This window comes from Zootoca vivipara, chromosome 3 (assembly GCF_965207765.1).
Source record: "Zootoca vivipara chromosome 3, rZooViv2.hap1.1, whole genome shotgun sequence".
NCBI lineage: Eukaryota > Metazoa > Chordata > Lepidosauria > Squamata > Lacertidae > Zootoca > Zootoca vivipara.
This window is the reverse complement of record NC_142586.1, coordinates 88,729,962-88,754,483: the sequence shown is the minus strand read 5'-3', so window position 1 is coordinate 88,754,483 and position 24,522 is coordinate 88,729,962. Positions and strand designations below refer to the sequence as shown.

General features: G+C 40.1%; 1 protein-coding gene across 4 annotated transcripts; it reads right to left on the bottom strand.

The window, feature by feature from the left end:
• Positions 1-805: 805 nt before the first annotated feature.
• On the bottom strand, positions 806-24,284 carry LIN9 (lin-9 DREAM MuvB core complex component). Of its 4 annotated transcripts, none has more exons than XM_035111452.3 (15): positions 24,060-24,284; positions 16,539-16,571; positions 14,862-14,956; positions 14,394-14,498; positions 12,741-12,874; positions 11,797-11,922; positions 10,296-10,453; positions 8,263-8,396; positions 7,900-8,019; positions 7,635-7,736; positions 7,126-7,206; positions 5,868-5,993; positions 2,768-2,950; positions 2,243-2,340; positions 806-2,091 (listed from the first exon to the last, which is right to left on the bottom strand). In XM_035111452.3, exons 1-15 carry the CDS (start codon positions 24,136-24,138, stop codon positions 1,986-1,988), a joined length of 1,680 nt encoding a protein of 559 aa, XP_034967343.1. In that variant the 5' UTR covers positions 24,139-24,284; the 3' UTR covers positions 806-1,985. The 4 variants fall into 4 exon arrangements, with proteins under 4 accessions (XP_034967343.1, XP_088522762.1, XP_088522761.1 ...); XM_088666636.1 differs by lacking the exon at positions 24,060-24,284 and adding an exon at positions 23,664-23,856; XM_088666635.1 differs by lacking the exon at positions 24,060-24,284 and adding an exon at positions 23,500-23,851.
• Positions 24,285-24,522: the final 238 nt, after the last annotated feature.

The window sequence follows — 24,522 nt, the reverse complement described above, 5'->3', positions numbered from 1 at the left end:
GATTTAAGCAGCTCAAACCAATTCCAGTTAATAGCACCACTGGTGGTGGTTATGTTACAGTTTGGTTTGCCTGGAGTTGACGTGGGAGAAAGACACAGTGAAGAAATTCTATTGTGAATATTACTCAAGATTGTATACTGAGGTACCTTTGAGAAATATACACAACATAGACCTCGAGAGCAGGAATTATCGTAGCAAATGAAGAATAAAAGCACAAATCCTATAAAATCAAAGTGGTTATTTCGCAACCAAGTAAGGGGTCGGGTCCTGGGATTTCCATAGGATTGTACAAAAATACAAATTGTTCCTCTTTGTGAGAGGAGCTGAACCTTGGAAAGAAACCACATACACATTGATCTTTTCCTGACCCCATTGTCTATGAAAAAATGAAGAGGCGTTTTACTACTGTTCTATCCACTAACATTGGCTCAGGCAAACACATACCCCAATAACAAAATTCAATTTTACGGTTATTTTATGCCACCAATGGTTTTGTTTCCATAAACTGTTATGTGGTAACTGACTGAAATTGGTGACATTGTACTAGGTCTATGTGGCTGCTGCTGTTTTACAATCTATGAAATAAATATATAAATTGCAGAGAAAAATACACCAGGGGAGCCTTTGATCCCCCCACAAATTGGATGAAGTTCAAAGTCCATCTAAACATTCACCTGTGCACACACCTTCCAAATCACCAGGCAAAAATGCATTTCTGAAAATATATTAACTAAACGTTTAAAAACTATTTCAGGCCTAATGCTCACGTTTCGCAATTTTTGTAAAACATTACAACTTACATAACTCAATGAGAATAAAAGATTTATGCATTTCTTAAAAGAACAGGTTTTGCTAAATATAGACTCTGCAGTTAAGTTTTAAAGCAGCACAAATACACACACAGAATACAGAAGCATTTTTAAAACTATACAAAATTTTAAATTGAAAATTGTTTACATTTTCTTTTTACATTAACATACAAAAGACCTCATTTTATGAGGCATGAAAGAATCAAAACATTGCTACAGCTATCTAAAAATTCAAATCTGGAAACAATTTATTACACTGAAGCTTTACAAGTCTATTCTAAATAACTCAATACACCCTTTTTACAAGATTGATATTTCTGTTTACTGCTCAGATCTTTGCTTTTTTTTTTAGGCAGTTCAGGGGACTGGCTTTCCAACTGCATCGTGAACTCTGTTAATTGCTTGATAAGCAGGTATCTAGTTTAAGTTTGTGCAAACAAATCAATGGAAAAATATTACCAGTTATTTGTGTGAAATATCTTAACTAGAACACTTTGCCCATTATGGAGGGGGAAAAGCAAGTCATATCAATTTCTGGGAATTCAGCAGTCCTTTTCTACTCCTTCATTAGATTACTTTTATAAGTTATGATAAATAAAGACATTCGAACGATATTAACTGATTTACAGGGATTCCCAGTATCCACAAGTGTACAATAGCTACCTACCCACTCACATTCCTTTGCATATCCTGCTGCCACATCACGAGAACAGGAATACACACTGCTTTTTACCAATCACAGCACTCTTCAGAAACTAAAATCAAAAGGCAGTGAGACACTAATACTAGGCTTTCAAGAAGAGATTGCTATGCAACCTCTCAGTGTCACTTCCTTCTTCAAAACAGCTCTCAAATTAAGTTTAAAATAAAAGTATTCTTGCTTCACATTATAAGAAAACATGTCTGTATAACTTTCAGTTCAAAAACAACATACCTATGTACTTTTATAACTAAAGGTTAGCTGTTAAACAAGATACTGTATGTGCATAGCAAGTCAGGAAGTATATAGCAATGCTGGTAATTTTATGCTGGTTTCTTCAGAAGCAGTACAATGGATCTCAAAATATCCTTCTCTTTTCCTATTTCTTCTAGCAGTTAGGATATTTGGTGAAGCTTATATAAGAAGGCTTTTTCATAACTACATTCTGTACACTTGGACTAAGGGGAACGTTTCTCTCAGTCTCTGTTGGTGTTATTTGCAGCAAAGGCATGTAGATTTCCCATCTGGCTGAGGCCACTCTGGATGTGTGCAACGTGGATCTCAACATTATTTTGAAAACAGCTAAAGAAAGAAAAAGTTTTCATCTGTCAGCATCTCTGAAATGTTCAACTTACTGAATGTATTATAAGCTACCCTGGGCTCCCCCCTTTTAAGGCAGATGGATATAAATACAAATAAGCACACCAATAAATAAAATACTGCAAGATATTACCTGATGTTGGTGGAATCTATGGAATTCTTGATGTCGTTTAATGAATCTGTTAACGACTTGAACTCAAAGGAGTTTAGATCCCCTCCTTCTGCTAGACACTAGAAGAAAATAAATTTAAAAAATAGAGGTTCAGGAGATAATACATGTTACAGCCGTTTACAAAATCCAAAAACTGTGGAAACTGCTCTGCCACTTTGTGCATCCTGCTTGAAAGTGGGTGTGGGGTGGGAGACTAAAGGAGGTTAGTGGACATTGATGAGGTCCTCAGAGGGTGCATAAACAGTAAGGGAGCACTACAGACTAGGTTCTGAGAAGGAAATGTAATGACAAGCCAAGTTCCTCTCTGAAAATTGCTGGAGTGGTATGTATGGGGGAAGTTAGTTATTAGGGGTAGCAGACTTCCACACTTTTCTGAGGCCAGCATTACTGTTTCAGCATCGGGGACAAGGCTGAGCCTTGGCAGCATCCCTCACCTCAACAGGGGGAGTGAGCTTATTACAATATGCATTTTCATTCTCTCAGTACCTTAATCTGCAGTAATATTGCTGTAAGCCTAGCAATCAAATCTGTCAGGTTTTCATTCTGAACACACGGCTGTCCTGTTGTTGATGTATTTGACTGTCTGACAATTTCCTGAGCTTCTTCTTCACATCTCCGTCTCAGGTCTGTGGGATGGTCTGCAGGCTGTAGACCCTGATCTGGGGCAAGCTGGGATATAAACATAGTTGGAATTAGATTTTGTCCACCAAGAGTTCATCCACGTTCTATATTCTAACATTATTGCTGACTTATATTCTGTTTAGTTATGTTATCTAATCTAACAGTATCTGACTGAACAAGTTTTGCATTTAAACATTTTTTAAACACCACCACTCCATTAGGGACAGTAGCAGAAGATGGTAGTGTATGAAACTAATAGAATAGTGTCCAACACTTCAGACTGCAGATATGGGATGCAATTTTTAATGATCCCCACACTTTAAAAATCCCTTCAAGCAGAAAACTAGCATAGAGTGGGCTGGAATAGGAGCTCTCTCCCTGATGTACTAGCTTTTTATTTGTGGGGAAGCAATTAAATAGCACCCCTCACTTGCAATCTCCATTCACTTGCTACTGTCCATTCTACCATATCAGAGACTTACTACCTCATTCTCTTACATGTGTATATCAGTCATCTTAGAATTTTGAAGTGTCAGGCATAGCTCTAGTGGCCCAAACGTAGCAGAGTTTTCCTGCACAGCGCAGAAGCTAGTTGAGGTGGAAATGACTAGTCGGCTAGACGCAGAATAACTATTTACAGGATTTATTAAAAGAAAATAAAACCAGCAGAGTTTCTGCATACAAAGCAAAGCAAAATAAATCCTTACTCTCTCTCTCTCCAACCATACGCAGCACTCCTACTCCTAACACCCACAAGAAACAACTGTGCTAGCATTCCTAGATAACAGAGTTCAGTGCTGGTCATTAACCAATGAGAGAGTTGTTGCCAGGCCAGGCAGACCTTAGCTTTCTGCCAAGAGTAAATTGACACTGCATTGAGTTAAATGTGTGAAGCAAGAATCTGTAAGTTTCCCATGAGAACCAATTATCAGAAACCGAACAAGTTAAGTATTTCATTCAGTTATGTAGCAAATATGTGAAGAGGCTTCTAAACAGTTGGAATATCAGTCATGGTGAAGTGGAAGAGTGTCTCTCTCTCTCTCTCTCTCACACACACACTTACAGACACACACACAGAGAGAAAGAAATGGGAACTGCAAAAAGTAAATGTTGCAGCAAGAAATGCTGAAGTCCTTAGTTTCATATGACCATGCCCTCCTCTTCTATGATTCTGTGTTCTATTCCCCCAATTGACACTCAGTATTCTGTGGTTACTGAACATGCTCAATCCTCATTGGACTGTTTGTGAGTTTTGGTCTTTTTTTACTCTCAAGGTTTCTAATAAAGACATCTGCAAATGTAAGGCTTCTGCTGAGTGCGCCAATACTGCTCCTTCTTTGCAGTGGCCTCATTTTGCTAGAGAAAGTAATGAAATCTTTAGAACAGGCATAGGCAACCTTGGCTCTCCAGATGTTTTGGAACTACAACTCCCATGATCCCTGACCACTGGCCCTGTTAGCTAGGGATCATGGGAGTTGTAGTTCCAAAACATCTGGAGAGCCAAGGTTGCCTATGCCTGCTTTAGTCATATACCAACAGATGACCAGACAGAAGTGATTTAATTATTACCATATTAATCCCCCCTCCATCCTTTTCTCAAGAAATATTACAGATGGTGGAGAGCATAAAGTATTTGAAACTCCCATTGTTCTAAGCGCATCTTGCGACAGGAAATTTCATTAGCACGAGCATTTTCTGAGCTCTGGGCGCAGTACTGTGCCTAATATTTCGGATTAAAACTGCCACTGCTAAAGAGACCCTCTTAAGAATATTAGGGGGGTGGGCAGGGGGACAACTAGACCATGTGAAAATTGAACATAATATTTTAGCTACAGTTCATTCATTTTCAGCTTTGTATTCTTGTTATAAAAGAGCATGCCTAGACATTCCGTTGTTGCACCCATAACCAAGGTTTAAGGTCCCATTTAGCTCCTAGCTTTCATATCTCAGTTTCTAACACTGTCTACCCCAGGGGTAGTCAACCTTTTTATACCTACCACCCACTAATGCATCTTTCTTGATAGTAACATTTCCTTACCGCCCACCAGTGCTCGATGGAAGGAGGATTCAGCTTGTGCTGTAGAACCCCCTACCGCACACCTAGAATCCTGAAACACCCACTAGTGGGCGGTAGGGACCCGGTTGACAACCCCTGGTCTACCCATTGGAGAGTGACACTGTACGAAACAATGCCTTAATTACTAATATGAAAGAGAACAGTTCCTCATGCCTGCAAGTCATGACAGCAGGGCGTAGTGGTCAATGTGGGACTTAGACCTGGGAGACCAGGTTTCAAATCGCTACTCAGCCATGACACCCACTGGGTTATCTTGGCCAGTCACTATCTCTCAGTTTAACCTACCTCACAGGGTTGGTGTGAAAATAAAATGGAGGAGGGAAGTGTATATGCCACCTTGAGGAACTTGGAGAAAAGAGGAGATATAAATGCAATAACAACACTAGTTACCTTGATACTACGTAGGTATTTGTGTAGTGAGAAGGGCACTCTCTTTCCTTGGCCTTGAGAGTAGGGCTTATGTTTGGTTCATATTTATTTAGCTTCCATTCCTTTTTCAGTAGTGATATTGTGTTACTAATATGGTGCCTTAATTATTTAGCCCTGTGCAATGTAAAACTAATTTTCAGTAATGAGAGATAGGTTTTGGGGTTTAAGCCTCCCTGTCTTTACTCCTAGTTGCAGATGTTGGCAGAGGACATGGTGAAATGAATTCTGTATCTGCTTAGAGACACACTTTTTCTTTTGTAGTCATGCAGCAGCTATCCAGGATTCAAAACAGGAGATATTCACAGTCTTCCCTAGGAATGCCAGGAATTGAATCAGTGACACTTTTCATGCAAAACTGATGCTCTACAACTGAACTACACCAGTTTCTGAGGCTGCTATGGGTTCTTCCAATGGCTATAACCCTCTTTATTTTGGAAAGATAGAATAGCAGCATTTTACCTCATAACAATACTGTTGAACTTTATGTAAAACTTTGTTTAGATCCTTGTTCAGCTGTTCAAGATCTAAGACAATAGTTGCGTATCTTCTCTGAAATTCAATGCCAATAGGCATTGAGTAGGATTTCTGTGCAAAGAAAAGAGAAAGAAAAGAATTAAGTGCACAAAGCAATAACTTGTTTATTGTACATTACCTTTCTTGCACAATTAAAGAGAGATTTCAAAACAATTTGGTTTTGAAATAGTTTTGACATGAGGGCTTCTTAAAATGCTTGCTGCACTACCTAACCACCTTAAGGAAAGTGTGAGAATATATTTAAATTTTCTATGAAGATTTAATCAACAAACGGAGTATCTTTTCAAAATCAATTCCTGCAAATAAATCTGAATTTCTGATGCAGATATTTTGTGAACTGTATTACAGTTTATTTTAAAAAAATAATAATTTTTTTTTACACCCGTCCCTCTATAGAAGTCCAGGGCAGCAACTGCATGCCTATTTAACTGATGGATGCCCAAGATAGCTTGGGTTGAGTTCAGATTTAGTACTGCTGAAATCCTACACACAATTACCTGTCAGTTCTCAGTGGGATTTACTTTTGAGTATGCATGCATAGGGTTGTGTTGGAAGGTGTTTTAAATGGAGAAAGATTCCTACCAGGACTTGTTACCATTTTTTATTTGAACTGTGACAGCAAAGGTAAGGTCACTCCGTGTTTGTTGAATGCTCTTCCCCAGGGAGGCTCGCTTGGCACCTTCATGACGTCTTTTTAGGCAACAGATGAAAACATTCCCTCTTTGTTCAGGCCCTTGGCCAATTAAACAATCTATGGCCTTTCAAACTGAGGTGGGGAGGGAGTATTGCTTTTGTTTGTTATTATGTTATGTATGTTTTTATCGTAAACCACCCTGTGGTCCCAGATGAAGGATGGTATAGGAATTGAATAAACAATAATTAAAAATAGCCACAAAAGAACATCTTAGAAATATATAGTTCTTTCTTTATGTCAATACTTAGAAAAGCTGCTACTAAGAACAAATTCTTTTCAAGTATTCTCCCACTCTTACCTAGATCTGAGAGTTAAAACCTTCAAACTGAGGCTTGGAGGCTCAGGGGGATGGGGCATGAGGCCTTCAATCCAAATTCTGTTACACATCTTCCTTTGTTTGAACTTATTTAAACAAGCATACACCTTTAAAACTCCTTAAGCCCTATGTAACCTTTACAAAACAGCTGAAACAAGTATATATAGATTTACCAATTTTTCTGCTTCTGTGTTCATCTCCCTTAATTGCTTGATGTGTTCCTTCTTGATCATAAGAATCTTTGATAATCTGGTCTGCAGAAAACAGAGAAAGCATGCCATATCAGAATAAATATAAGATCATTGGATTGTAAAATACATTATAGAAGCAGAAACTTAGCAAGCTATTGTTGTAGATATAAATCAGATGACCAAAATACAAATTAAATGTACAGACGATGTAATCTGGCTTTCAAAGATTTATGGAACGTCATTGCAGATGATTGACGAGGAACCCCCAAACTCGGCCCTCCAGATGTTTTGGGACTACAATTCTCATCATCCCTGAGCACTGGTCCTTTTGGCTAGGGATGATGGGAGTTGTAGTCCCAAAGCATCTGGAGGGCCGAGTTTGGGGGTGCCTGTGTTTGACAGTCATGTATAAAGTAATTAAACCGATTTTAACTTTTGGAGGTGCTCAAAATCAGTACAGATAAAACTGAAAGAAAAGGATTTACACTCACCACTTGGATAAGGAATTCTACTGGAAAACCACCTAATGTCTCACTATCTGAGCCTGAAAATTTGTTCTTCCAAGAAGACTGTCCTAGTAAAGGATCACTGTCCTATACAACAAAGAAAGTTGCCTTAAGCACTTTATTTCATTAATTCTTATATATGTATTAGTTAACTATAGAATTTATTGAAATGATACTTCAATTTGCTTCAGATGGTTTAAAATGCAGCAATTTACTGAATGAATTAAAAATTTCACTTCATGATACTTACTGTAATTGGTGACTGGAGGGAAGGTGTGTAATGTAACCGAGGAGGAGTCATAAAGAATCTAGAAGGTCGCTGTTTTTGTCCAAAGGCAGCAATTGGCATGGTTTCATGAGGTTCATTACTCTTAAGTTAGAAAGAGGAAGAAAAGTTAAGCAGCCTTCACTACGATTAAGAGAATGAACTCAAGTTTTAGTAATATCTTGAAAAAGAAAATGTATTTTAGATATATTAATAAAATTGACAAAAATACTATATGCCTCTTATTCTTGAAATGTCTTGTAAAATAAAATTATGACATTCATCTGGGAGAAAAGAATTCACATGCTTGCTGACTTTTTTTTTTTAAAAAAAGTAGATATTACTTACGAGAACTTCATAATCTGGGATTGTATGCGTTCCAAGCCCTGACCTCTCAAAGGTTACTCTGTAAGTAGCATTAAGAGTGTCGACAGCATCTATCTGTCCAGTGAAGAGTCCATCATGAGCACCACGTAATCGTGCTAAAATAAAAAAACAACCCCTAGTCTTAATCAGAGCAAAATACTGTTGCATGCACAGAAATCAGGTGTAGCTTCCTCTGCCTTTCCAGCCTGCAGCAGTTGCATCCAGTTTCTAGCTCACATCACTCAACTCTGGTCTTTTTGTCCTTCTAATTAATTTCTTCCAGTAGCACCTTAGAAACCAACTAAGTTTGCATGCACAGGAAAGCTCATACCAATGACTGGAAGGAATTTTTAAATTTTGTTTTGGCAGACCAAACACCGCTACCTACCTGTAACTAATTACGGTAATAGATAGTTGAGAGAGAAAGGCCCACCCTGTGGCACAGAGCCATTTCCTTTGTTTCCTTAATGACCCATACTTAACAGGCCATTACCAGGCTGGCTATTCTAACAACTGAATCTATGCTGGATCCAGGAATCAGAAGGGTGGCTCAGGCCTAAAGGTAAAGGGACCCCTGACCATTAGGTCCAGTCGTGACCGACTCGGGTTGCGCGCTCATCTCGCATTATTGGCCGAGGGAGCCGGCGTATAGCTTCCAGGTCATGTGGCCAGCATGACAAAGCCGCTTCTGGCAAACCAGAGCAGCACATGGAAACGCCGTTTACCTTCCCACTATAGCGGTTCCTATTTATCTATTTGCATTTTTATGTGCTTTCGAACTGCTAGGTTGGCAGGAGATGGGACCAAGCAACGGGAGCTCACCCCGTCATAGGGATTCGAACCGCTGACCTTCTGATTAGGAAGCCCTAGGCTCAGTGGTTTAGCCCACAGCGCCACCTGGGTCCCATACAGCATCTCACAACACTATCTCCTCCCAAGAACAAGACATCTGTCCCTAAAGCTATGGGTACAGTAAGGCAACTATTTAATGATAGAATCATTTAATGAACGAATCTACTATCTAATGAAAGAATCAGAGTTCTGCATCAACAAATTCTGTACCAGGAAAGCAGAATTCTATAGCTAGTATAGTATTGCAAATTAATTTTTAATCTCATATATTTTCTTATTTTGTACAATTTAGTCTGATTTTCTAAATGGGAGAGGACAAGGCAGGTGCAGGACCGTGATCCCTGTCCCTATCCCAGAGAATCCTTTCTGGCTTCTAAGATTTCACTAGGCATTGCTTGCCTAATGTAAAAGCCTATCTTCACATAGCTATGAAGGCTAGAACCCTGCATTTTCAAAATGGAAGATTATGAGGAAGTGGAATTATGTGCTTGTGTGGAATCAGAGAATACAAAGCCCCTATTATAAACATGGCAGGAAACAAATGAAACTAAAACTCCAAATGGTGGGCATTTAAAACAAAGCTGCATTCTTGTTGTTGTTGTTTAGTCATTTAGTTGTGTCCGACTCTTCGTGACCCCATGGACCATAGCATGCCAGGCACTCCTGTCTTCCACTGCCTCCCGCAGTTTGGTCAGACTCATGTTAGTAGCTTCAAGAACACTGTCCAATAAGCTGCATTCTTATTGTTCTATAATTCTGGACAAGGCTGGGACAGCCCATTCTAGATGGCTGATAGAAAGACTGCTGGAACCAGCAAGCAGAAAACTCCCAATGATGTAATATCATCATGCTGTGTTAAAGAAAATAGTGGCAGACAACAGTCATGGAAGTGACAGGGTGGGTTAAAAGGAATTATGGAAGCTAGCCCTTGATTTAAGTACATGGTCCTGACAAAGACTAGAGAAGTTTTGCAAGATACATGACTACTTGGGTCATTTGAAATACCAAACCTAGGGAAGGTTTGTAGACTGTTTACAGATGGTGCAGTACTAGCAGTGGAGATGTAAAAGCTTCACTCCTTTAAATAACTTCAAGTTAAACTACATCTTCAGAATTCAACACCAATTAAAACAGTTGTGTAATTTAGAGATGGGAAAAGGTACCTGTAACTTTTGTTCCTATAACTAGTGGCAACGGAATTTCTTCTGGAAGATCTTTAAATTGGGATATATCTGCCACCTTCCGCTGTTGCAAAAGTCTAATTTTTTGCCGTTTCTGTTTTAATGCGGACCTTTCCTCTTCAAAGAATGCAGAAGAGCATCTGCAAAACAATTGTAATTTCTTTACTCTGTGTTCATTTATTCAAACATCTTATAGCTTTATCCTCGAAAAGTATGATAGATTGGGTCGCAACCAACAGTCACACAAGGACATCCGCTTGTGCAATGGCAGTTTCCTCCCTCAGCCCTCTGGTGAAGACTACAGTGATTGGGGGGGGGGGTAAGTTCCAATGTGCAAGTGGAAGTCTTGCACTAACAGGACTTCGTTGGAGAAAACCGACTGCTTTTATACACTTGTTGGTACACAAACTGGAAAGGTCCCCTGCAGGAGTATTTGACAGAACTGAAATCTGTATGTGCTGAAAATAATAGTTTATCCCTATGTCTAAACATTGACACACAGAAATGATGGTTGTCGGTAATAAATTTAGTTAGATGCAACAAGTTTATCCTTTCTTTGCAAAACTGAAGCCTGTCAAAACCAAGTATGCACTGAAGAACGCCAGTGGTCAGCAGCAGCTATTTTATTTGTGGGGCTATCCTTAAACAGTTTATCAACTCCAGGCTCAGCAGAATAATAAAAATAAAAAACACATCCTAAAGAAGCTAGGAAAATGGTCTAATCCTTTAGCATCTGCACTGGTTGTCTGTTATTTATGTACATTAGTATGCTGTTTTTGACTTGGATACAGATTTAACATCAAAATGTAATGCTTTCTTATAAGGATTTACTGGTCTTCATTCAGTCCATTACTCATCCTGATACCTGAATCAGATGAACGTAAGAGACAGAACCTATTCCGAAAATCAGAATTACCTTACTCAGTGGTTTCAGGTAGATGTTTAAAAATGGAGAGCAATACAGAACCCTACAAAACCCCGTAACATAAATGTCAAGAAGCCAATAAGTAGTTGTCCAGTGGTATCTTCTGGAATCAAGCTCCTAGGTATGAATGGAAACACTGTGCTCCCATTTCTCAGCCCTATGCATAAGGATGTCATGGTCCATGGCACTGAAAGCTGCCAAGATACTTAACACGGTTGTGCTCTCCCAGTCCAGTATGGGGAGGGGGTGGGGCATTTGGTTAGCCACTTTGAGAATAGGATGCTGGACTAGAGGGGCCAGTGGCCTGATCCAGTAGGCTCTTCTTATGTCCTTATATGTGCTAAGCTGTACTCCTCAAGTGCTTTGCATTCATCATCAGGCTGAAACTTGGCTACATACTCAATTACGATTATGCAACATATCTTAAAATTACCCATTAAGCACCAACTTTTAAAAATGAATCATCCAGGAAACCCTTCAACAAAAACCACTACCACCAATTCCCCACAAAAACTCTACAGGCTAAAGAGCCTTCAGTCTTTCAAGTTAATATTTTACCTTCGTGGCTTCCCCATTAACCGTCTGATCTTTCCCCATTCAACTCTTGTTAATTTTCTGGTTTTCAGATTGGGAAAAGATTCTTTCAGGCAAACACAGAAATCATTATCACCTTCAAAGAGTGGCCTATTAAAAACAATTGGTATTCTGTCATTATATTTTCAAGTACATTCGGAAAATGTATTACGACATGCCAACACAATTTTACCTCCATATACCTAAGAATAGAGAATTTTGCTTCCTAAATGTTTAAATTATAGTCCTTTGTCAACATGAGCTTAATATTAATTTCTTCATTTTATAAGAAAAATGTTATAACTGAAATGTAACATGTTATAACTGAAAACTAAAATGTTATAAGCTAATGCAGTCAATTTAGAAATGAACAAGGCATTTTTACAAAAAAAAAATACTTTCCTATTTATTAAAACCCTGCCTTGCATAATATAGTTTACAGAACCATGAAAGTCATTATTACGCTTATGACCCCAGTAACTGTACTATTCAGAAATTAAAGTAATAAGCTTTGTAACATTAGAAATATTGCTATAAGTTGTCACCAATATATGGTAGGCAAAAATGATAAGAACCAGGCCAAGGTATATTTTAGCAAGAAAATATCAATTATTTTCTTATCTCTTTAAAAAACTTGCTATTGCAAAACATTTTGCAGAGAAACTGATGAGCAATAATGAATTCTTAAATATTATTAAAATCTGACAAACCATTTTTGCCCCATTTTGCTTTTTAAAAAAACCAAGTTTCATTGCACAGCTATGAAGCAGCCATATGAAAATACAAATAGCTTAATTCCAGTATTTTGCTTTATAATGCTATCTCATACATGCCTACACAGAAGAAAGCACCTTTGAGGTAAATGGTACTTGCTTCCATGTCTGCATAGGATTGTAATCTTAAACTAACAAATGAAAATTCATACATACTTATCTATATTTGAGTAGAACCACTCATAAATACACCATTTGTGTGCTTTAGGAAGTTTGAGTAAGTTACGTAGCCGCAAACCAATCTTCTGTGATGCCTTTTTGTCTGGTGTTGGCATTGTTGCAGTAAACTTCTAGATAATAAAAACAACAACCAGATATTACTAACAGAAATACTAAAAGAACAGAACCACAGAGAGCCAGTGTGGTGTAGTGGCTAAGAGCGGTAGACTCGTAATCTGGGGAACCGGGTTCGTGTCTCCGCTCCTCCACATGCAGCTGCTGGGTGACCTTGGGCTAGTCACACTTCTCTGAAGTCTCTCAGCCCCACCCACCTCACAGGGTGTCTGTTGTGGGGGAGGAGGGGAAAGGAGATTGTTAGCCACTTTGAGACTCCTTTGGGTAGTGATAAAGTGGGATATCAAATCCAAACTCTTCTTCTTCTTCTTATAGAGTGGGAAGTGACCTTGAGGGTCATCTAGTCCAACCCCCTATAATGCAGGAATCTCAAGTAGATCATACATGACAGATGGCCACCCAACCTCTGCTTAAAAGCCTCCAAGAAACTTGGACAAGTCTTAAGGGCAGTGCTGTGCACTTAAAAACCTCCAAGGAAGGAAAGTCCACGACCTCTCTTAGGAGTCTGTTCTGCTCTTACTGTCAGAAAGTTCTGCCTGATGTTTAGTTGGAATCACTTTTTTTGTAACTTGACTCTATTGGTTCAAGTCCTAGCTGAACTTGTCTTAGTTTTTAGTTGCTATTTTGTTAATAGTGATTTATAGATTGTAATTGTTTTACTGATTATTTGTTAATTATTTCATATGCTTTATGCTGCACTTGTGATGTTCTGTTAAGCTCTACTACTGTATGTTATTGTTATTTATTGTTTGTAAGCCACTTTGGAATTCATCTGAATGAAAAGCAGCATAGCAATACAACCAATCCAATTTGCAAACCTGAGTTCATTCTGAGCTTTGGCCCACCTGACCTTCTCCTTACAACTGTTGGCTACTCTTTTCTTTGTGATTTCTCATTTCTTCCATTTTTTTACATGCCCTTCATAAATCTCAGTTCATCTGTAAGCTCCTTATGCAGCCACACTGGTTTCTTTAAGTGCAGCACATTTTTCTTTCTTGTTGGAATTATCTGCCTTTGTCCCTTCAATCTTTCACCTTTAAGAAACTCCCATCCACCTTGAACTCCCTTCTCTTTGAGTATTTCTGACCATGGAATCTCACTCAGTAGTTCCTTAAGTTTTTTGAAATCAGGCTTCTTAAAGTTCACAGTTGATGTTCAACTACACTCAGTTTTCATTGCCTGTGCATAATAAAACCCAAGAGGACATAATCAGTTCCTCCCAAGCTTCCGGGTACTTTCACTTTTTCGATCAGTTCCTCTCTGCTGGTGAGCACTAGGTCCAAGAGAGATGACCCCCTTGTTGCTTCTTCCACTTGTCAGTGAGGCAATGGAGGAATTTGTTGGACCTTACATTCTTGGCAGAGTTTGAGTTCTAACAGATAGTGGTAGCTGAAGTATCCCATGACTACTATATTTCTCCTTTTTGAATGTGTTTGAATTTTTGAAATAAAGTGGAAACTGAGAAGGTTTAGTTTACCTATCAATGAATGCAACAAACTTTACAGATTAACTTACCTGGGGAACCATTGCAACTCTCTGATTTCTTTTGGGTGATCGTGTATTCATTTGCCTTTCCTCTTCCTCACAAAAGGACCGACTTCGTTTTGAACTTCTGAAGGGCTGGGGCAAAAAGAAAAATCTGACTCAATCAACTGAAAAGTTTCACAACGCGCTTTCCTGCAATACAGCAAACCAATGATAAAAATGCAGAAGATGCTTCTTATAATATAATCTTTCTTGATCTATGTAGCACAGTTACATACTTTTGTGGCCTCACCTCACTTATTTTACTTAGCTGAAAGCAAATTTACCTAAACAGCTGGCTTCCTTTTGTACAACTGCTACAGTACTCATGTACTGTCATATTTTATACTGTTACTGTGTGCTTACGAAACCAGGAAAAATGTTTATTCTTTAAAAAATGTAACGGCCAAAGGAAAGAAAATCAGAAGACCACTAATATAGGTCAATGTTACTCCTTACCATTTCTACAGTAGCTCCTGCATTCTTGCCTTTCCAAATGGGTGTTTTCTGCAAGGAACTGAATTTTTCATTCCATGTATTTGATAAACTTCCCTCTGTATTAAGTTATAAATCATAAATATTATTATTCCTATGTAAAATTAATATGTTCTCTAAAAATCCTTTACAAATCAAAATTTAAAAGTTTACAATTCTTAACCTTAATATTATACCCACATTGCAAAAAACCTCTGTTTAATTATTTAAAAATTATGTTATCTTTCTATTTTGAAAATGCAGAATGCCAATTTGTATTATTTACATGCTGAAAGCAGTTAATTGCAAATTGGCATGTTTCATTTTCAAAATAGTTTTATCTTTCTATGCCAAAATCCATAGGAAAGTTATGAAATATAAAAATAGAATAGCATCCAAATAGTATAGTATTTAGTTTTACTACCTTTTAAGACCAGTCTCTAAGTTTCACCCCACAGTGACCAACATTCTCTATCTTAATTAGGTTTCAACATAATCTTTCAGAATATCAAAATGTATCAACATATGATTTCACCTAAGGACGACTTAGCTCAAGGCAATTTCCCTACAGATGTATTGCATCTTTTTAGACTTAAAGTTTCCATGGGGAAATATGTTTCCTCTCCCCCCTTTTTGGGAGTATGGGGAAGAGAATTATAAATTTTGGGGGAAATTTAATTTTGGTAAGTAAAATGCTTTTAAAGTACATTTAAAAATAAAATTATAGTCTATTTACACTGCTGCAAATCTCTTAGATCCAAGATACAAATGTTTCAGAATAGATATTAATCCCCTCCAATTCCCGATTTTTCAATTTCAGGATCATTTGTTTGGTTTTCTTAAACTGTTTATCTTTTACAGGTATTATACAGAACAATAACTCTTTCCCGAGCTGACATTGAAGAACAGATTCATACAAGAGATATAGAAAAACTATAGTTTGAAAGTCACCCTATCAAGAGATGTTAAATAAAAGAATTGATCCACAATTAGGACCATTTGTCTTTCTGGTTCACATCTCTACTTCTGTGTAGCAAAACTGCACAGAACCATAAAATTCAGGAAATGCAGATACAACTCTTTGCCTTCTGACAAGGTTGAAACTTAAAAAATAAAATAAAATCAGAGGGCTTCCTGTATTAGTTTTAGCTGATGTGTGACTTTTCAATAGTTTCTTTAGTTATTATCTGGCTTATTTTATTATTGCTTTATCTTAATGGATGTTATAATGTATTTTTGATTCTTCTTAGCTACTTTGGATGTTTCCTTTAACAGAAGAGCAGGAAATGTGGTTTTTGATAAAAACACATTTCATTGTACACATACAGCAGAATTCATATATTATGTACACATATTGGGTGATATTCAATGTTAGTCAAAGTGAACCCACTGTAATCAATGGATGTACATCTATTGATTTCAATGACTCTTTGCTGATTGTGACTTAGTTGACTATCCCCTATTATGATGTATAAATCTGACAGTGCTGCACAAAGGATTTTTTTTGTAACTCCCCCTGAATACTTCAGGACCCAATGCTATTTTTTTATCTGATCCAACTTCCCACTTAAGAATGAAATGCTCTTTAGATATTCATTTACACCATGACTGAACTTTTAGTTCCAAAAGTACAACAAATTAAAAATAAAAGGTATGTCCTACCTTTCAAACTAACCAGAGCTTTTGCTGATGAACCTGAAATAAGTAAAAAAAATCCAATAAGGGAACAATATTTCCTGACAGTGGATTCACAGTTCTTTCAGCATTTATTTTTATTTTTTAATAGGGAAATGCCTTACGAATGTAAACAAGCTTCAGTCTGTTCAGCTATTATGGCTTCCAACCAAGGAAGTATTACTTCAGGGAATATGTACTTCTGGGAAGGTCAGGAGTCTCTGTGAAAACATCCTCAGCATGCTCACAAAGTATTCATCAGAGAAGTGTAGCTATGACAGCTAAGTCAAATTCAAAGTACTGTATAAAGTATAAATATCAGTTGTGTCCAATTGGTATCCCTCTACTGAGGAAGGCTCTTTGATCCAGCAGAATCTACCATCAACAGACTAAGAACTGAGGTGATCTTTGGTAATTCCCCCTGCAGATTCCACACCATCTCTCACACTGTACTGAAGGATCCATAACAGATTTGGGCAGGTATGGAGTTGAAGGGGGTTGGCATTTGTCTGTCTTGGGAGACAATGGAGAGTGTGCCTTTGGGGGTGAAGTCAAACTGTTGGAAGGTTGCAGTGCCTGCTGTGACTGATGTGGGAGAGACATGTTTTGTTGCAGCTGGGGCAGATGAAGGCACTGGATGTGCTGCTGCAGATGCACCATGGCGTTTCTTCTCTCTGTGCTCCTTGCAGCAGTCATTCCTCCTCTGGTCACTGCTGTGGGCACACAACCTGACTGATTGTCTCCAGGTACTGTGGTTGTCTGCAAGGGATTCCCACACGGTGAAGTTAATGTTGCCAGTCTTCATGTCACATTTGCAGACATCTTTGTAAATGCCAACGGGCCTAGGGAAAATTTCTGAAAATCACTCCAATCCCTGGTCCACTAATTTAAGTTTCCACTGGATCAAAGAGTTTTCTTTTGGTGGAGGAACACCAACTAGATACAGCTCAGAAGTACATTAGCGCTAGGGTTATTTCACACATATAATGTCAAATTATTGTGTGATGGTAAAGGAACAAGGACTGTGCTCCGTTGCCCTAGTCCCCTAATTACTAACTTCCTGATATTCAGCAAACCATATTTTGTGGTTTCATATAAGGAGCATGAATACAATCTCCTCAACTATAAAGTCAAAGTAAGCCAAAAAATGAAAACAAGCTTTCAGTAGAATGCAACATAGCAGTAATACCGGTGTCCCATGAGTCAAATCTGAGTATAGAAGGTAGGCACCAGAAGCAAAAAAACGGCAAATATCATTAGTTGTAGTTATTACATTTGTATACTGCCCTTCATCCAAGGATCACATAACAGTTCATGACACAAAAATGCAAAATGAGAACACATAATACATTTTAAAAAACCAATAACCTCCCTTTCCATAGACACATTTAAAAGGCCATTAAATGTTTAATCAAGCAATGGCCTGGTTATAAATGTTTTCACCTGGCACCTAGTGTTATGTAATGAAGGCACCAGGCAAGCCTCTCTGGGGAGTGAATTCCACAAATGCGAAACCACAGCAGAAAAGGCTTGTTCTTGTGTTGCTACCTTCTGGTCCTTTCGTGGAGAGGGCACATGGAGAAAGGCTCAGATGATGATAACAGGGTCTGGGTAGGTTCAAATGAGGAGATGTGATCCTTGAGGTATTGCAGTCCTAAGCCATTTAAGGCTTTACAAGTCAAAACCAGCCCGGAAGCCAATTGGCAGCCAGTGCAGATTGGTGTATGTTCAAACCGTTTTGCCCTGGTGAGCAACTTGGCCACCAAATTCTACATGAGCTGAAGTTTCCAAACCATTTTCAGAGGCAGCCCCATGTAGAACACATTGCAGCAGTAATCTAATTTAGAGATTACCAGAGAACAGAAGACAGAAGTTAGGCTATCTTTGTCCAGATTAGGGGCACAGCTGGGCCACAAGACAAAGCTAATGGAAGGCACCCTGTGTCATCGAGGCCACTTGAGCCTCAAGTGACAGATTGAGTGACAGCAAAGGATCCGGGATTACCCCCAAGCTATGTACATACTCTTTCAGAGGGAATGTAACCCCATTAGGAGCAGGCAATCTCCTACCCATCCAGTCTAGGGAAGCACCCACTAGCAGTGCTTCAGTCTTATCTGGACTGAGTTTCAGTGTGTTGGCTCTCATCCAGTCCATTACTGAGGCAATACAATAGTCCATCACATCTACTGCCATACCTGCAGATGTAAAGGAGAAGTAGAGCTGTATGCAATCCACTTATTGCTGACAATGCACTCCAAAACTCCAGATGCTCCCACTCATCGGCTTCAAGTAAATGTTAAACAGCATAAAGGATAAAATTGAATCCTGAGGAACCCCACATTGAAGGTTCCACAGGGCAGAAGAACACTCCCCAAGCATCACCCTCTTGAAATGGCCATCCAAGTATGACCGGAACCAAAGAGGTTTCCGTGCCTAAACCAGGCCTAAACCTCAATTGATACGGACCAAGAAAACCAGTTTCCTTCAAGAGCATCTGGATCTGGTCTGTGACTACTTCCTAAAGAACCTTGCCCAAGAAGGGGAGATTGGATTTTTCTGAATCCAGGGAGGGCTTCTTAAGGAGTGGTCTTACCAATGGCTTCTTTCAAGCAGGGAGGGACCACCCCCTATCACAGTACCCTCTGTGCTAGTTTTTATTAGTCAAGAGGGGCGAGAGCTCAAGCAGCTTCCCTGACCGATCCAAGTATCTTGTCCACATCCTCAAGCCTTACCAACTGAAAATCATCCAACACAACAGGACTAGACAGTGCTTTGGACACCCCTTGAGAGTCATTACTGTAACAGCGGAGTCAAGATCCCTGTGGATGCAAGCAATGATGACACAAAGCAAAATCTTACTGACAACATTGATTTTCCCTCTGTCCCTGTGCAATGTTGTACAGTAACGATAAAAGATCGGTTTTACTCTCAAAGATTAGTCACAGGTCCAAAGACTCAGATGTTATAATGCAATACAACATCACACACCTGTATTTTTACAGACCACAAACAAAATAGAAAGAGAGAGAGAGCAGTAAGCTGGAAGCATGGCTGAGCAGATAGTCCACACACCAGTCTAGCACAGACCCAGATGAAACCAGTTAGGAAGGCAGTAACAATTAGTATGCAATACTGCAAGAACTGTATTAGATCAGCAGTCATTATTTGCCAGCACTACTGAATCACACTATCAGATTATGATCTCAGGCCACTTTCTTCATGGTAAATTCCATTACTTGATGGGACTTATTTCCAAATAAATGTTTTTGGAGTCAGGTATGAAAGTGGTTGACAAATGTTGATCTAACTACAGAAGCCTATCACTTTGTGAAGCTGGTGGAGAGTGGGATGGGGAAATTTAATAGAAAGCTGTTACACCACAAATGATTGAATAAGAAGGCGATCTCAGCACTGTTTGCATTTTGTGTTTTAAAAAATAAGCATTCTAAATCAACCCTACACCTCCCAAGTGAACTAATTAAGTTTAGTTTATGTAGCTTAATTTACCTATTTTGCATCATTTTTTTGGCTTGGGCTAATGGGAATTGACAGCTTTGTTCAGATGTTGATGCAGAACATCCCAACAGATGCACCTTTTGTAAAGGAAGAAACTTCTGGCTTGAATGATTATGAGTACCTCTTAGCACAGGGGTCAACAAACTTTTTCAGCAGGGGCCCGGTCTACTGTCCTCAGATCTTGTGGGGGGCCGGACTTTATTTTGAAAAAATATATATGAATGAATTCCTATGCCCCACAAAAAACCCAGAGATGCATTTTTAAATAAAAGGACACATTCTACTCATGTAAAAACACCAGGCAGGCCCCACAAATAACCCAGAGGTACATTTTAAAGAAAAGGACACATTCTACTCATGTAAAAACACACTGAACCCCAGACTGTTCATGGGCTGGATTTAGAAGGCGATTGGGCCGGATCTGGCCCCTGGGCCTTAACTTGCCTACCCATGACTTAGTAATTATTTTTCATGTGAATGCAGCCATCACACAAACTACTTATCAGCATGGTTGCACCAACATTACTTCCTCCAGGTGGCTGTGTCCTTCAGAATGCGCTTTGGGGGATATCTGGACTGGACCCATGTGTCCTTATATAAAAAAAAATCAGTTTCCTGAGCAGAAACCTGCATTTAAAAAAAAGATAAAGCATTATGTTGTTCAATTCCATACTGCCAAATGATTTGTGCAATAGGTTGACAAGCAACAGTTATTTAGATAACTGTGTTATCTAAATCAGTAGTCTTCTACTTTTTCAGACCAAGGACCAATGTTAACCCAAACATGCATTTGGAAACCCAGTTCTTAATTTCCCCCATATATTTGAATGGTGGTAGTGCTGCTGTTTTGACCTAACTTAAACCAAGCTGCAACCTGGTAGTGGGTCCTAGCCTACCAGTTGAAGGCCAATGATCTAAATACATGTTCATAACTTCTTAATCACATGTTTGGAAGGTGGTTGCATGTGCTAATGTAGATGTATCTTGAGTTTTCTGATTATCATGCTTGGAGTGGGGAGGAAATTTCTTCTATGTCAGAGTAGACAACTAGTTGTAATTGCCTTCCTTTAACACCTGGCTTGGGTGAGTTTCTCAAGATATTTGGTATATAGATGCACCGTGCAATTCCTTAGTGAGTGGTCATCTCTGACATGGTGTCGATGCATTCTGCTTGATGCACATGTTTATACTTGGGATCATGCAAGTTAATATGTAGATAGAATAGTGATAGTGCAAATAATAGGTACCTGATTCAATATTAAACATACAAACAAATGCCTTGCATGTTCTCATTAAAGAATTCTCATACAGGTCATTTTCATATATGCATCTCCCAGTACAAAACACTTGTATATAAACATTGTGCATTCACACTCATTAGTCTCACCCTATGAAGAGGATAGCCCCCAAATGATAGCTCCCAAATCATATCAGACTAGAAAATACCTTTCAAAATGACCCTTACAGTTTGTCATGTGGAACCAATGGACCTACTGAGAATGACTAACAATTGATATCACCTAATACACTGAGTAGGGACGCGGGTGGCGCTGTGGTCTAAACCACAGAGCCTAGGGTTTGTCGATCAGAAGGTTGGCGATTCAAATCCCTGCAATGGCATGAACTCATGTAGCTCGGTCCCTGCTCCTGTCAACCTAGCAGTTCGAAAGCACGTCAAAGTGCAAGTAGATAAATAGGTACCGCTCCGGCGGGAAGGTAAACAGTGTTTCCGTGCACTGCTCTGGTTCACCAGAAGCGGCTTAGTTATGCTGGCCACATGACCCGGAAGCTGTCTGTGGACAAACGCCGGCTCCCTTGGCCTATAGAGCGAGATGAGCGTCGCAACCCCAGAGTCGTCCACAACTGGACCTAATGGTCAGGGGTACCTTTACCTTTACAACATTGAGTAAATCTAGTAATTTTTACCAATCATAGTAAACTGTAACCAAACTTACTTACTTTCAAATGTACTTTCAAATGTACAAATACTGTACAGCTCAAAATAAATTTATTAATATTGTACAGTTTCCCCACATAATGATTTAATTCTTTGCTTAATCTACTATATAGCACATTAGACAAATACCTTTGATTATTATAACCTATATTCACAACACCCTTCAAAGCCATTGATAGTTTGTCCATAAATGCAATTTTATATAATTCAGTTTTTCTTTACGCTTCAGCTTTTGCAATATCAACACAGTTGTGAACTTGAGTGTATAGTGTGTATATTGCCTTGCATTATTTCCCGCACATTTGAACAGATCTTTGGCCACCACCTGCATAACTACTAAATGAGTCCATATGCAGTAAGATTTCATGTTTTGTATTCATTTTCTTGTTTTCATATACACAGTTATTTTCAGTGTACATGCAAACCTGCATTAATTTCCACCAATTCAACACAGAACTCTATATGTAAGTCACCGAAGTGTTCCTATTCCTTAGAAAGAAGTTAACAGTGACATCCACAGCACATTAACACCTCCTGTTAATACTCTGATTACCTTTTTACATAAACACAACAAAAGGTCAAGTGAATCTTGACCTGTCTCAGGGTGAATTTTTGTGGCAGCTCCCAATCCTTCATATAATAAATGCATCAGAGAACATGCATTACTTTTATGTTGAGAATATGAGCCACCATTCTTCTATATCCAGTGCTTACTCACTCTTTTTTTATTTGCTTACATTGGCACCCTACCCTATAGTAGAACTCTTGGAGCAGTTTACCTGCTTTACACTTTTGAGCTGAGAAACATCTCCCAGATTCAACGAAAATGCTTCCTCATGAAGATATATACTTGTTTTTGCTTCCCTGGACAACCTGAATGTCCCCTCCCCCACATACATGGAACTTCTCAATATACCATGCCACAATTTTCCATGGTGCAACATACATAGCAAGCAAACTCTAGGAAGCATATTCAACCCTGCCAAGTGATCGGCCACAAAACCAGCACTTTTTTTTCCTGAAGAAAATGTTTAGGGCTACTTTCATTTTCCTACTATATTGAAATACTGCCCCTCAATGAGGCCAAACTTAGATTCACAAAATGTTTAGGGGTATGTGTACCCCTGCGTACCCCCCAGAAAAAAGCACTGCACAAAGCAATGCACTACCTTGGGTCCATATTGAGAGGTTGCTAAATTACTAGATGACATACACAAGAGAAACAACAATATAGACCTTGCCTTTGTCACTTTCACTATCCTGTTGCTATGGACAAAAGGAGAGTGAAAAACAATGCTTTATTTATCCTGGTTAAGAAACTATCTTCCCAAGCAGCAGGACGTTCCGTAGTGAAAAAGGGTGATCACCTAAACCACCCCCAAAGCATCGAAGATTAGTGCCATGTCAAACCCCCGGGGCAGGATGCCCATGGCAGGTCAGACCCCCCCCCCAACTGCGCTGTGGTGGTTGCTGTACCCTTTATTTCCACTGCCTCCCCGGAGATGTGCAATGTCAGTGGCAGCCACCTGCCCCGCACGAATACTTCACTGCCCGGCCTAGGGAAGCTTCCACATCTCCCTTTCCAGCCCCGGGCACTGCCCCGGCCTGCACCAAGACTGGGGGTGCAGGGTGCGGCTCACCCCCGACAGGAGAAGTGGAGGTTACATAACAGCGGCTTCCGGCCCTGCTCTGCTGGCCTCTCCCCGCCACCGCCTCCCGAAGAGGGCAGCTCCGGGGTACGGGCGGATTGGAAGCCACTGGAGAACTGCACTAGGCCGGGCACTGAGGGAGGAGGAGACTGTGGCTCCGGCCCCGCACAGCTCCCACAACAACAGCAGCAGCAGCAGGAGCAAAAACAGCAGCAGCAGCAGCGAGCGCCGCCGGCGGCGGCAGCCGGAGCGACCAGGGCGGCTCCAGGCCGGGGGAAAGGGAGCAGGCGGAGGGTCCCGTCCCCGGGACCGCCCTTTGAGGAGCTGCGGCGGAGGAAGGGGCCGAGCGACGGGACGGAGCGAGGGGCGCCGCGGGTTGCTACTCACTCTCGTCAGGCAGCTGATCCAACTCCGCCATCTTGAAGGAGCCGCGCCGCTTTTTCAAAGGCTGCCTGTCGCGGTGCATTGTGGGGGAGGAGACGGAGTCCTCCAGCCCGCCTGGCTGGCGGAACCGGGGCGGCAGCGTCGCGCCAAGCCGCTCAAGCAGCCCGTCCGGGGCGCCGCCGAGGTTCCCGCGAAGGCAGCCGCGGGCGGGAGCGCGCTCCGCTTGGCTGCCGCGCGGCAGGCGGCTATCTGCTCTCTTTCGTAGAGGCTTGAGAGAATTCCCAGCGCTGGCTTCCCTGCCGCCCCGGGTGCAAGGGCTACCCCTCTGACACGCGTCTTGCAGTCGTGGGCATGGTTGAGGCTGATGACGCGCAGAGCCACCGGGCTGTGCATCTCTTGCTCTGCTCTCAGGAGGGGATAGTTGGGTGTCGTGGTGCGGGGCGTAAGAGAAACCCCCCTCTCCTCC

Bases quoted from the DNA above. Each gene is read 5' to 3' on its own strand.
- LIN9 (XM_035111452.3), bottom strand. From the start codon at position 24,138: ATGCACCGCGACAGGCAGCCTTTGAAAAAGCGGCGCGGCTCCTTCAAG. The intron at 10,454-11,796 runs GTAAAATATTAA...ATTGTTTTGCAG, and splicing joins TTAATGGGGAAGCCACGAAG to ATGCTCTTCTGCATTCTTTG. The intron at 8,397-10,295 runs GTACCTTTTCCC...TTTTTATTTTAG, and splicing joins TATAGGAACAAAAGTTACAG to CACGATTACGTGGTGCTCAT.